This window comes from Sceloporus undulatus, chromosome 6 (genome assembly GCF_019175285.1).
Source record: "Sceloporus undulatus isolate JIND9_A2432 ecotype Alabama chromosome 6, SceUnd_v1.1, whole genome shotgun sequence".
In the NCBI taxonomy this organism is placed as follows: Eukaryota; Metazoa; Chordata; class Lepidosauria; order Squamata; family Phrynosomatidae; genus Sceloporus; species Sceloporus undulatus.
In genome coordinates this window covers 123,542,424-123,557,195 of record NC_056527.1, presented here as the reverse complement: position 1 = coordinate 123,557,195, position 14,772 = coordinate 123,542,424, and the positions used below count along the sequence as shown (strand labels likewise).

The following is a 14,772-nucleotide window of genomic DNA, read 5'->3' as shown; positions in this document are numbered from 1 at the left end:
GAACAGTAGTCCCTGACATATGCTGTGGAAGTAGGAGAAAGGCTGGTTCCAGGGAGGAATTGTGGAGGCAGTTTGCAAACAACTGCTCAACCCAGCAGCAAATTGTGACAAATATGGAAAATAAGGCATCTTGGAAATGAGTGGTATTCAACCATCACCCAAATACTGTCAACACTGTAGATCCCCCAAAAGATATGAAAGAGTTCTTTTATCCAGTACTAAGCACTTGCAAGTACGTTGTGTCACACAGGAAACACACCACTGATTAGATGTGCCACTAATCTTCATAATTCAAGCTAAAATCACCAGGAACTGCAAGCATACTCAGTTGCACACCTGCACTGTCATTCTTTTCAGAGAGAGTTGTGCATGCTTCAAATGATCAACACTTATTCAACCTTTGAGTACTGCGCAGCTGAAACATCAGATTAAAATCAGATGTGCTTCACTGATGAATACTTAAGCCATGACATTAAACATATGACCAGATTTCAGTCAGAGTGGGAGGATATTTGCAGGAGTTCTTCCATTCCTAAAAGGTCAGCTCCTGTTTGGTTGCTTGTATCAGTCCATCTGCTACTGCAGCACTGGCTATTTCCTCCTCTGGATGGATGGGCAAAGGGATTCGGCAAGATTAATAGTTACTTCTTCTCACAGAAGAAAAGACAGGCCAGTCCAACAAATGTTTCAAGTACATGAGGCCCAAAGTTCAATCGCCCACATATCTTTGCTGGAGGGAACAGCATCAGACTTCTTCCCTAGTCAGAATTTGACAGCACAGAAGAAACCATGCTATTGTTCTGATTGTAAGGTACTTCCTTTATAACTGTCCCCAGAGCTTTCCAAATTGTATTAGCCTCTACCAAACCCTGAGGCTATATCTAAAATCTGAACATCTGATACCGTTTGCTTCAAGTATCAGAACGAAGATGGGCACACACCACCCAAATCTCCATCCCCTCTAATAATATGATTTTAATCTTCCTTGGAGGAAACACATATACTAAGTTTGAAATCAACTGAAACAAATGCAATTTTAAAACTTGTGTATTAAAGACTGCTGCAGTACTGTGTCATAAAAGCCCATTAACCCAAAATATTTTTCTCCATGATCATTCTGGATTCCACATTAGCTACAGATATGGCACTGCTGAACGGTGCTCATGGCTTGAGTATTTTCAAGATACCCACAGTCACCATTTTATGTCAGTTGTTTGGACTTAACCCACAAGTCTTGAATTTTACCTACTTGCCAACCCAGAAGACGTTTCAGGAGAGGGTGACCTCTGTGAAGAGGCTCTCTCATTTCGCTGGCTTGAGACAGAAGTAAGTTTGTCATGTCCCTTGATTATTATTTCTGGTTTGTTTCCTAAACCCTGTTGCAAATCAAAAACAGAAAACAAAAAATCAGTAAGAACTGGAAAAATATTTTGGTTAATTACTATACTGATTAGAAAAACGCCCTTTAAAATTATTTTGGCTGTGTGGTGTAAGCATGCACATATATACACAATTATGTGGATAAAGCAGAACACGCACACACACAGTGTGAGAATAATTCTGCATCTTTGGGAGGGAAGAGCTGAAAACGTAGATCTTCACTGAGACTGGAGTCTTGCAAGGCCTTGCCTCAAAATACTGGGATAGTGAGGTGTTTAGCAACTTATGTTACTTATCATGTGCGATGTTGCCATGAAAGCTAGCACAGACACATGTACTAAGTAGCTAATAGCCTCCATGCCATCAATGTTCCAAAGGACCTCTCTATCCAGTCTGCCTCATCTGACTTTTTAAGCCACTAATGTAGGAAGGCCAGGTTGGCCAAGAAATGTCATCATATATTAAGGGAGGAGAAAGGTGAGGTAGCAACAATGAGTTAAAATGAGAGGAAGATAGAGAAAAAATGTGCATAGGAAAAGAACAAAGTAATTTAAAAGCAATATTAGAAATGGGGATGATGGGGGGGGATCAAAAGTGAGAGGGACAGGGCTCCCAAAGGAGAGGGAGCAGAGATAGGATGGGAAATGCCCTTTCTGCTTTACTCAGGTTCCCTGCCCATTACAAAAATGTATTATGTGCATGTGAGAGACCAAGACAGGTGTCTCCATAACAGCACACATGTTCGGGGAGTGCCTGAAAATGAGGGGAGATATGTACCTGTTAGTGTATTGGGTGTGGGGAGCATCCACTGTTGGTGGAAGAGTGAGAGAATGGTCCAGGCACAGATTCTCCCTGTGCCAGGTTTCCCTGCTGAAACATGTGCCCTCCTGAAAGTACTTATGCCCATGATCCCATAAAACAGCAGATAGAATGATAGACTTTTATTTGACTGTTTCGTACGAGATTGCAGGTAGTGGCTCACATAATTAAATAACCCCTACAATCATGTCAGTTTTCTATACTCATAGAAATGAGGCAGGACATGTGAATCACCACCTGAAGTCTCAGGTTTTACAGTCCAGGCACAGGCTTATTTTCTTTTCTATTTGTGAAAACTAGGCCCATTAAGAACAGCCTTCCAAGATGAGGCAAGGGTCACTTAGTCTAGTACAGAGTCCAAGACTTGCTTTTCTAAAGCAGGGTGTGAAGAGTCAGAAAAGAACCATAGCACAGAGTTCCTCACTCCTCTCCATAACTCTCCCATGCGCGTCCCTCCTTTGCTTTCTGGAGGTTTTTTTTTTTGGGGGGGGGGTGTCATTAAAGCTTACTGCGATGCTCATATTGGAAGACATTTTACAGACAAAATAATTAACTCAAGTATCTTAGCTTGCAAAGATCACATTCTGAAACATAAGTAAGCATACAAGATTGAAGCTCCTATCTCATGTATGGTTGGTTACCTGAGAATACGTCTCAATTCAATGGGGCATACTTTGGAATTGTAATGCTGCCTTATATTGAGTTAGACCACTGGTCCATTTAGCCGTCTGACTGCCATCCATCAGCTCTCTGTGGTTTTAGGCACAAATGTCTCTGCCCTACATGGAGATGCCACAGATTGAAAAGCAGAAAGTCCTTTGCCTTCCCCTAAGGCATAGGAAATTGCCTTTATACTGAATCACACCATTTGGCTTAGTTTTGACTGCATCAGAGATAAGGAACCTGTGGACCTCCAGATAGAGTTACGGTTTTAATTTGTTAGGTTCACACAACACCATTGCAGTAGGTGTAGTCCTTTTGAGGATAACAGGTTCATCATCCCTTGGCAGCATCCTTCTAAGGTTTCATTTAAGCAGGAGCCCCCCCCCCCCCCAATCCAGGGATTGCCAAGATGCCAGCGATTGAACCCGAGATCTTCTACATACAAAAGTGCTCTGTCTGTTAAGATGCAGCCTTTGGGAACAAGAGTAGGCTAAGTGACCCTTGCCTCATCTTGGAAGGCTGTTCTTAATGAATTTAAACCTTTTAATTCACTACACATTTATGCCCTTTACAGAAATACACATCTCTTTACCTTGGTAGAGTAAACAAACTGATCAATGAACTTTCCATTCCCAGCTGCATTCTGAAGAGCAAAAACTTGTTCAATTTTAACAACTGGAGACATATTACATTTCTGAAGGTCCAAGGTGCCCTGATGCATGGTTATGGATGCTGGTAAGGATTTTCTGGCTGCAGCAGTCTTCCATGCTATTTTCACGGGAGGCGGCTCTTCTTCCACACTAGGCTGCCTTCTCTGACTATGCCTCCGCACCTCAGTATTGGATGGAGAGGATGTTGCCAAAACCTCACTGGTCTGTTCTGGCTGTGGACTAGGTGACGGTTTAGATCGACGATTCTTTTTAATCTCTGCCTTAGGCACACCAGTTCTCTTGGGTTTTGTCAAACCCTCCACAGGCTCCTTATCTACATAGATGAAGGTGTACTGTTCTATCCTCTCTTCCCGGCTCATTTTCAATGCTTTCTCAGCATGGGCAATACCAATATCCCACTGTGCACGCTCTCTCTGTGGCCTTGGTTTGCGAATCTTAGGAAGAAAGAAGATAGGCTTATTGCATGTTTTCATTTCCACTTACTAAGAATACCCAGTTGATAACAAAATGTTTGTATACAGCCACAACTTTCTCTGTTCTGAACATATAACTACAATACATGTTCTGAATCTCTCTGTGCTCACATGTACACAAGGCCAATCATGGAAGAGAAGCATGAAACACTGGAAGGAACAGTCAGTAGAATTCAGGATGTACACATGGCGATATCCATAACATACTGCCAACATCTCTCATCAGTTAACATAAAGAATTCAGACTCCAAATTCCCATCTTAGTGGACAATTTGAAGTATGCAAACAACCACTGTATCTTTAGATAATATTTGGACTTGGAAACTCGTGAACAGAAGAGATTTGGTAAAAATCCAATTAATAGTATTACTGCTGGATAGACAGGGCACAGGGGTTTTAAAAAGTGTTTAAGAAGTAGTTTGGGGAGACTGAAACTAACCAAATACCTCTTTTGTGCATTCAGATATGCAGGTACATTTCAAATGTGTGCAGTGTCAAAATCAGGGCTGCTTCAAGACACTGTCATTAAGTTTATTTATTGATTGATTTATATCCTGCCTTTCTCCCACAGTGGGAGAAATAAGTTATTCATTTATAGATGGTGCATGCAGATGCTTTTATGGTTTTTAAATGGCTGCATGCAGAACACAAACCAATCACAATGACACTGGGGGGAAAAACAGAAGCTGTTCTAGACTTCTTTTTGCCACTAAGGTAAGTGCAAGCAGAGAACAAGCAACAGGCACACAAGAGAGATCATTAATGACTGGACATTTGGATTTAGACTCGATCCTAACAAATCAAAGGAAATTAATTAGCCCTTATGTCCCGTTACCAGTAAGATGATCTGAAAATGTCTTTAACTCACTTTTCCTCCCTCTTTTCTAGACTTTCCAAACAAAGGTGTCTAAACAGGATTTTATCAATATTGAAATATTGTGACTGAAATGGAAAATTGTACATTCAGAACCACAGCAGCTATGTGGCTGACCCTCATCTCAGATTGCTGGCACTACTTTCCTGCTCCTTTTACCCAAAGGGGTAAGCCTAAGAAGCAATCTCCTACCCTGGCTGGTGAAGTACCTACATAAGCAACCCAAGAAAATAATCTGAACAGTTATTCTCTCATCTAACTGGCAAAGTGATGGGAATACTGGATTAGTACTCCTGGAGACCAGTGTTCAATTCCCTCCTTGGACCATGGAATCCCACTGAGTGACCACAGGCAAGTCACACGTTCTCAACCTTAAGAGGATGGCAATGGCAAATCTCCTCTGATCAATTTTTGTCAAAAAGCATTGTGACAAATTTGCCTTAGGATCGCCACAAGTTGGAAATGTCTTGAAGATATGCAGCAACGGCATTAATTTCAAACCATACTCACCTTTAGTTTTTCAGACTGGTTGGCTTGCTTAGTCGCTTCTGCCACCAACTGATCATACTGTTTACGCCCTTTGTACTCTCGTACCCGCTTTTCATGCACCCATGCCCTCTCAGGCTGATTACTAAAGAATTGAACATGATATTCTCGTGCACCTGAAATTGATAGAAAGCATTCTGCTAAGAAATCTTTTAGCACAAACCTCCTTTATGTTTTGGAACAAATACCCTTCCACACTTTTTTCAACGGCATAGACAATAAAATTTTAATAAAAGGGTGTGTGTGTTTTATGAACAAAATCATAAATTACGTTAGCCACACATGACAGGTTTCTAATGCATCTACTAAGAATTCTTATTTTCTTACCTCTTGTGTTAATTTTGGTATGAACCTCAAGTTGTGGGTCTCTTGAAACCATGCAGGGCCACCATGGATATGTCCCCACTTTGGACCAGACAAGATCGCCAACCTCAAAATTGACATCACTCTCTACTTGTGTTGGATGAGAAGGAGAGACTTGCTGTGCCTACACAAAAATAATAAAGCGGAAGAAAGGAAGTTACCTACCAGACCTTCTGCACATAGTGTATACAACATATGAAACTATGGAACATGTGGATAAACCAGCAGTGGGTAACTGTGGAAGAGTAGGGGACCAAATCAGTCAAACATAATTTTTGATCCCCTGCAAGCCAGGAAATAGTCACACTTTGTCCACCCCAGGATAAAGAGACCTTTCACAAGAACACCCCAGCAAATGTAAATACTATAATATGTTTCAGGCCTCTTGTATTTAGTTTTTGTATAGCTGGAAGAAAGACGTAAAAACTGTTTCTATGGAGTTATCCATATCTTCCTTTTTTGGGCTGACTACAGCACGCCCGCGCCATACGCGGCCTTGAGCATACATGCTCAAGCTGCGGTGTGCGCGCAGGGCAGAAGGGGCGGCGCGTCCCATTCAATTGAATGGGCGTGCGCACCCGTTGCGCCCCGCGCCGCCGCGCACAAGCCCCATTGTTTCCAATGGGGCTCGAGCATAGGCGGAATTCGCCTTACGCGGCAGGATCCGGAACGGATCCCCCGCGTAAGGCAAGGACGGACTGTACAATCCTTAATCAATCAGCTAGATATATCAGTTAAAAGCTTTTCTAAAATAATTAAAAAATTGGTCCCCCACTTAATTGGGCAACAGTTGAAGAAAGATTTAAGTTGCAGATGACATACATAATTTCAAAAACAGGAATTTCATCTTCTGTAGGGAAGAATGCGTCTTCAGAGATGGTGCTGACTGTGACATGTATATGGACCAGCGGAAAATATTTTGCTGCAATATTACTGGCTTAGTTATAGGCAAACATATGAAGTCTTAATGAGTGGACCAAGTGAAATTCATGTGATCAGTCAGCAGCAGCCTCCATTTTTGAATCACTGATTGCTTCAGCACACACATGGAGTCTATTCATCATATAAACTCCTTCTCTGTAGCAAGGTCTTGGGCTTTTACATTCTCTCAGCTGCCTTCCACCCCTCTGAGAAAAACTGCTCTAGGACACCTGTCCTGTGTCATGACCTCCTCAAACCTTGACCCAACAAGCTCATGACATTTCTGGTAATCAAGCATCACATTTTGAGGCATATTTGTTTCAACACCATGAAGTATGTAGAAATAGAAATGCACATGTACTAACCGGAGTTTCATCCACCACTATTGGTTCTTCCCTTGGTCTTTCAGGCGGTGTGCTAAGTCTCTCATTTGGTCTCTATAAAATAAGGCAAAACAAAAAGGGAAAAATCAAACATGGAACAAGCAAGAACAAAGAGAGGGGGAATTACAAAAGAAACAGATCAGCAGAGACTGATACATGATCTCAGTAGTGCTGCCCTGAGTCCCAGTAATATTCACAGTGAGCAACCATGTGCTAACTCCTTTGGAGGTTTATGTTAACAGGATATAGGTCAAGGTATATAGCAATGGGAAATACAGGTTGGGAGAGCTATTATAATCAATGAAGACATGCAAACTATAACTGTAGAATGGTTATATGTAGCACTGTTTACATTTAGCAGCCCAAGGATCCTTCTTCAGAAAAAAAATACCCATCTAGATCAATAGGTTATTTAGCTGGTAATGAAGTCCAAAGCGCTAAGTTCACTAACAAGCCACACAGATGAAGGTGGAAGAGAGGATACATGATATTAAAGACACATTTCCACAAGATATTTACCTTTGAAACAAGATTGCTGACTGTACTTCTCTTCAAGTACATTTATTCCCTAATTAGATTTATATTTTGTGCTACAAAACCTGTTTAATACTGAATTGACTATCTCTGTATGAATTCAGTCAGTGCAATGGGTTCAACACAAACAGATGACTGCTCTGGTCCATTAAAATCAAAGAGAGTAAGTTAGGAATAACTAATTTTGTCATTTCCATGGATCAACCCTAAACATGGCTAATGTCTAGCCCAATTTTCTGAGCTAAGGAAACATTCCAACACCCACAGCACTGCAATGACCAGTTTCACTAGCAGACAAGCTGATCAACTAGAGACAGGAAAAAGACAACAGTCAAGGGTTTCATCGTGATTCCACTACAACCTCTCTTTCAGTCTTCAACTCTGTTTGGCAACACTGCAGATCTTTCAGCCTGGCAGTTTGCAGCAGGGATGGACAACCTCCAGCCCACAAGCCAAATTTAACTTCTTTAGGCTAGCCTTTCCAAACAATGAGATGGGTCAGGATGAGAGCCAACTCTGCCTCCCCAACCAATCCCCTCACAGCTGTCAGTAAATAGAGAAATGACTGATTCACAAATTTGAGGCCATGATTCTGCCAGTTTGCTCCTTTCTAGCATTTCCTAGGCAAGGAATGTTAGAGAGAGGATCAAACTGGCTGTGGACTCAGACAGTGCATTCAAAATACTGGTCTAAGCATGAACATAAAATCATAGAATCATAGGCCTGTTACAGACTGCCAAAATAAAGCTGCTTCAGGTCTCTTTGGAGGTATGCTATTTAAATGATGCATGCAGCCTAAGAATCCGGAAGCTGCACCAAAGCTGCACTCCAGTGCTTAGGAACGGAGAGTGGCTTTGGCGCGACCTCCAGACTCTTAGGACCCATGCGTCATTTAAACAGCATACCTCCAAAGAGACCCGAAGCAACTTTATTTTGGCAGTCTGGAACAGGCCATAGAGTTGGAAGAGACCACAAGGGCCATCCAATCCAACCCCATTCTGCCATGAACTCTCAATGTTGGCATGTATTTCCCAACTCCACCTCATAGTACTGTATAATGCCATTCTAGTACATACTGCAATTCACATAAAGCTTAGCCTTATCCTATCTCATTCCAGCCTTACTTCTCTAATCACCTGAACCAAGGAACAGATGCCAGCACAATGTGGAAGAGGCAGAAGATATGTAGAGGCCCAACGACAGCACAAAACAGCCTACAAATGCTTGATACTTGGTATAAATTGTGACTTCAGTGCTTCAGGTGGACAACTTAACAATTTGTACATTAGAAAGGAAACACTACAGCCCTACAAAGTATGCAACCCATTTCACTAAACAAGCAGTTTAGCTGCTAAGAGTTTAATGTTGGTGTACACTTATATGGGAACAAATTCAGTGAATAGTGGGATGTGAAATAACATGCATAGTATTATTCTGCCTTAAGAAAATGAATTTGAATTTCTTGAAGAGAAAGGGATCGCACAACTCTCTTGTTTCAACAGATTCACATGTGTTACGATGTGTGTTTTAATCTGGTTTTAATTTTTTTGATAGTTCAATCTTCTTTTAACTTTTGCATCTTGTGAATTTTTACCAAAGTGTGTTTTAATGTGTTGCAAACCACCTTGAGCCAGGAACTGGGGAAAAGGCACGATAGAAATAAACATAATAACAATAAATCTCCCTCTCCTCTATATTTTGTCTAAACTTTACACAATATGAGTCTGATGACCTAAGCAAAGTAGATTACATTCACTGACAGTTTCATGCAACTACAACACATGTAGTCAGTCTACATTAACTGAAGTCTGTTCTGGGACTTATATATACAAAAAACCTTTTCACACTATTGGAAAAGGCGTCCTTTAGACAGAGTTTGCTTGTTTGCATACATTCAGGTTTCACAATAAGCCAGAACCTTCATTCAGTGTAAATGAAACAGTATATTAATACATGCAACCCACTGCAAGAAGGAGCAGCTAAACAAACTACAGACCCCAAGAGAAAATATGATGTAGTTTTTAATAGCTGTCATCTTATCCGGCGGTAATAAAAATCACTGAAAGGTAGATTAATCCCATCAACAGTACAATTTAACTGTGGCAGGATTTCAAGCTTCTGACAAACCTCTCTGATCATTTGCATACTTTATTGTGAAGGCAGAGTTTGGAGTCTCTTTACATAGAGAGCAATTCACCAAAATAAGTTTAAATCACAAAAAGAAAGTAAACTGTGGGATTCTAACTGCAGTGTCTGATTTCTTTGATCATCTTTTAGCATGTAAACAATAACAAAAACAAAAAGGAAACAAAAAGGAAAGACAAAGCTTATTACACTTACATTTTGTTCCTCTGGCTCTAGTTTTGGAATTTTATGTGATTTGCGCTCTTCTGAGTGAGAGGCGTCATGTTTGTTACTCTTTTTCCTTTTCTCTTTCCTCCCTTCATGCTTTGACTTCGCATACTCACTTGCTTGTACTTCATTTAAAAGGTCCCCGCATAGAGAGGACTCAAACAATTCCCTGCCGTTCTGGATAGTTTTGGTTATTTTTAATTTGATTTCTGGTGAACCAGTCTTCTTTGGGATCACCGTTTGGGATACGGAAGGAGGCGGAGGCTGTGGGGGAGACTGTTTTTCCAGGATTTCATGTGCCCTTAAGTTAGAGTTCTCCATTTGATAATACTCAGGTGGACTAAAGTTTCTAACTGAGCCGAAGCCATTGGCTGAGCCATTGGGATACTGACTGTACGACTGATATTTGGCTTGGGGTTCATACATGCTGATTGGTGGGAATCCATTAATGAGGGGCGGGAGGTCCTCTGTGGTTGGCGTAGGATACTGAAAACCTTGCTGCAAAGCAAGGGCGGCTTCGTATGGTGTCTGCCTGCCATCTTCAGTGATGTCACTGCTGGCGTCAAAAGCATCCTCTTGGCGGTTGTTAGCCGAGTCAATGAGTTGAGGTGGTTGCTGAATTGTGTTTCCCATGATCCCTTGCATGAAAGAGAAGGAGAAATCCATTGTTCTGCTCCAGCATCCTTAGCTTTCCCTTTTTCTCATAGGGCCTAAAAATGAGAAACAGAAGGTAAAGCAGTCAGTGGAAATCCTGTGCTGAAGTTCAGAAAACCAAGGAAACTGCTTGGAAGTGGATTTATAAACAGTTCCCCTCTTCAATAATACAAAGGGCCTGGGACATCTCAAAGGTTTACTGTGAGATGGGCGTTGTTGCATTAGAATTCACTTCACATCAGATTCATGAAGTGCTATCTATAGTTTATAATTATATGTATCTCTCTCAGGTCCAAAACACACTGCAGAAATAATCTAGTGTGAGACCATTTTAACTGCCTTGGCTCAATGCTAGGGAATTCTGGGAACTGTAGTTTATTGTGGCACCAGAGCTCTCTGACAGAGAAGGTTCAGTGTCTCACAAAACCAGTTCCCAGAAGTCCCTAGCATTGATTCAGGGCAGTTAAACCGGTCTCACACTGGATGATTTCTGCAGTGTGTTTTGGACCTCAGACACACACCAGTACAGAGGGGGAAAGCAGAGGGGCTAAAAGGCCATGAAATGCAAGGATGCTTTGACATTCCTAGAAACATCACAGAGTATACCTTCTTGCATTTTGCCACGTGGTAGCTGCCTATATCCATACATATTTGCCCACAATAAATCTGCTTGCTTTTGAAGGCATTGACTACACGGCTCTTGTAGCGACAGACTATCTCTGTGAATCTTAATGTATTGCCCTGAGTCAACTGTTGTGTTTCCCAACTGTTGTGCTTCCCATGTATTATCAGTCAAGAGATATCTACCTATACATTATCCCACTGTATTCCTCCTGGGGATGATTCTCCATTATGATGATTGTGTATAAGAATAAAATACATTTTGCAGCACAGACAACAAACAATGTTAGCATGCATCTCCTATGTGTAAGTTTCAAAAACAAAGTTTTGACATGCAAATTTTGGCAACCCCTCTTGGTTAAAAAGTCAACTAATTAATCTACAGAAATGCAGTGTTAGAAGGTCAAACATAATCCCTCTATGCTTCTATAATTCAATCTAAATAAATGATTCTCAAACTTTGGTCCTCCAAGTATTTTGGACTTCAGCTCCCAGAATCCCTAGCCAGCTTGGCCAGCAGTCAGGAATTCTGGGATCTGAAATCCAAAGCATCTGGAGGAACAAAGATTGAGAAACCACTTATCTAAGGCTCTTTTCACGGTGGTGGTGGGAGAAAGTGAAAAAGGTGGTAGGATCTGTATGTGATTTTGATAAATGACTGATTGAACAAGGGACTATCTTTGAGAAAATGAAATCCTTGGTGAAACTATTTTTACAGGAACGTAATATCCCAACAAAACTCTGGTCCTAGGATAAGGTCCCACCTCGCAATAATACTGGTTCAGGTGGTAACACTCCTGGCAGCAAGAAATCACACATACACACACACACACACCAAAGTACCAAGCAAACAATGTGGTTTTGTAAATTATTTGTTTCCTTCATCCATTTGAGATGCTTTGTGGCATATTTGCCTATCTATATCTCCATCCACACTGAACACACTACACTCAAACCTCCACATTTGCTGGGGTTAGGGGCATAGGACCCCCATTAATGTGGAAAAACCACAAATAATAAAAATACCTCTCTAGAAATCTCTAGGTCCTCCAGTGCAACTCTGTGGTCAACATCTGCCAGACATTGGAGAGAGAATTGCTCTGGAGGAGCCACAAAATGCTTAGTGGAGTGTTCTCTGTAGGAATCTCTGGGTCTTTCAGTGAGTCTTTTAGTTAAAGTTGACCACAGAGTTGCACTGGAGGACTTAGCTATTCCTAGAGAGAACCTATTAATCAAATCCATGAATCATTAAATCCACACAAGTCAAAGCTGCAAATGTGGAGGGATGTAGTTTTTTGGTACAGTACTGCTGATCCCTATCCAGTAAATTGAAAGCACAGCCCTCCAACAACCCACAAACTATTTTGAACACACACACCATATCCGCAATTCAAAATCTAATTCTAAATATCCTTTCACAATGTGCAAAGCCAAAATCTTTCTGCATTCATTAAGCATTACTTTGAACTTCTCTAATTATTGTAGCTGAGGAACTGGAATCCCAAAATTCAAAGGTGTTCCTAGCATATGTAAGAAGCTGCATATTTAGTTGGCTATACCCCTTCATACACAAGACTTATTTCATCTGGAGATAAAAGTAAAATACACTGTTGACTATTTAAAAGCAATATGAAGAGACAGGGCTTTACTTTTAAAAAATGGCATTCGGCATTAAAATTCTTTCCATAATCCTGCAAGTTAACTTATGACAAAAACCAATGGATGCTCAAGTCCCATTAAATACAATGGCATAGTAAAATGGTGTCCCTTGTATAAAATGGCAAAATCAAGGGTTGCGTTTTGGAATTTATATGTTTTTTAATATTTTCAAACAGGGGAGGGTTGAATCCGTGGATAAGGCATCAGTGGATATGGTTACTGTGCTGCCATTCATTTATACAGTGGAAAATGAACTGCTGCACTGGGGGAAAAAATGCATGTCACTGAGTGCAAGGTGTTTAAGTGCGATATACAGCTTTCCTATAGCATCTCTCTCATACACATGGTTAGCATCCAGCATTCCCTTAGTGTGGCATAAATATTCTCTCTTATGCGCATGCTGCCATCCAACATTCCCTCAGCGTAGCGTAAAATATCTGTATGTGAAGGTACACTATGGCAACACTACTCAGCACCCATGCAGAACAGCAACACTGCAGAAGACATAGCAATGACCAAGTTCCACTGTGCAATGCATATTATGCATAATGTGCAATCACAATGGGCAACACTGCTGTATGCACTTCATTTCCTCCACCGTCAGCAGAATACATCTGCTGTACGACACAAATAATTCACCCCAAACGCATATACGCTTCTGTATGTCGCAAACAGTACGCCAGTCATTTTTGATAGTTAAACACACATACTGCACAACATTTCATTCTGTGGCTGTCTAGCATCCAGCTTCTCAGAGGTTGCTCTGGAATTGTGATTTTATTCACAACCCATTTGCCCAATGACTTTGAAGATATTAAATCAAAACCTGTGGACACCCAGAAGTTGTCTGGTTTTAATTATGCATAAACCAAAGAAAAAAAGGGAAGGAGGGAATGAGATACTTCTTCAAAACAAACACACTGCGCACAGCCTCAGATTTACCCAGACAAACTAGTCTTTCAGTCCTTTTTCATTGTGTTGGATGGAAGCTGTCTTGTGTTCCCAACCCTGGGAGAAAGGTGGATGACGAATCAAGTCAATCACAAAACCCTCATTGTAAAAGCCAAATCAAATGGCTGGTCACCAAATGGAAAACCAGCCATGAGTTACAATATAATGTGATCTACAGATTCTAACTTCACATATATAGTGGTAGGGTCCAAAATAAAAAGGCAAATTCCACACTGGAGATCATACGGAAATGAATCAGTAACAAAACTGGTAATATCCTTGTGCCTTTTACAACTCTGAAGTGTGATCACACCTGGAATGTATACTATAGAAGAAAATGTATACTAGTGTATACACTGTATACAAGTATACTGTAAATGTATACTATAGAAGAAAAACAAAACCAAAGTACAGTATGCAACTGTGACCCATCACACATCCCTGTAGTTATGGAGGGAAAGAGAGAATTCTCATATGATATTGTATTTGTAATCTAATGGACAATTTTGTAATGGAAGAATGAAAGATTCTTTTAAAACCCACTTATCTTTAAAAGCTAATGCTAAGTGACTTATTGCTTTACCTCAAGGAGTGCTACAAGGCCTCCCTTTATCCCTCATGAGAGAGGCCTTCTGCGATGTGGGAGTGGGATGTCAATCTGTATGCAGCTGACATCAAACTTTGCTTCGCCTTTTCACCAAGCCTTGCTGGAATTGTGGCAGTACTAAATGTGTGCCTAGGATAAGTAATGGAATAGTTATGTGCCAAGAAACAAGCTTAATTCCAATAAAACAGAGATGCTGTTGGTAGGTGGCTCAACCATACCAAGAGATGGTGATGGGCTTATTTTGGACTGGGTTGCACACTCCTCAAAGGATCAGGTTTGTTTGGTCTGTTATTAGATCAGT

At 40.9% G+C, this 14,772-nt stretch overlaps 1 protein-coding gene across 1 annotated transcript in view; it reads right to left on the bottom strand.

The window, feature by feature from the left end:
• Positions 1-14,772, bottom strand: part of NSD3 (nuclear receptor binding SET domain protein 3) — a 55,139-nt gene that overhangs the window by 29,387 nt on the left and 10,980 nt on the right. The window contains 6 exon segments of the mRNA XM_042473326.1: positions 1,250-1,376; positions 3,455-3,967; positions 5,391-5,542; positions 5,754-5,913; positions 7,076-7,147; positions 9,968-10,689. Of these exon segments, the coding sequence (XP_042329260.1) occupies positions 1,250-1,376; positions 3,455-3,967; positions 5,391-5,542; positions 5,754-5,913; positions 7,076-7,147; positions 9,968-10,645 (1,702 nt within the window). The 5' untranslated portion in view covers positions 10,646-10,689.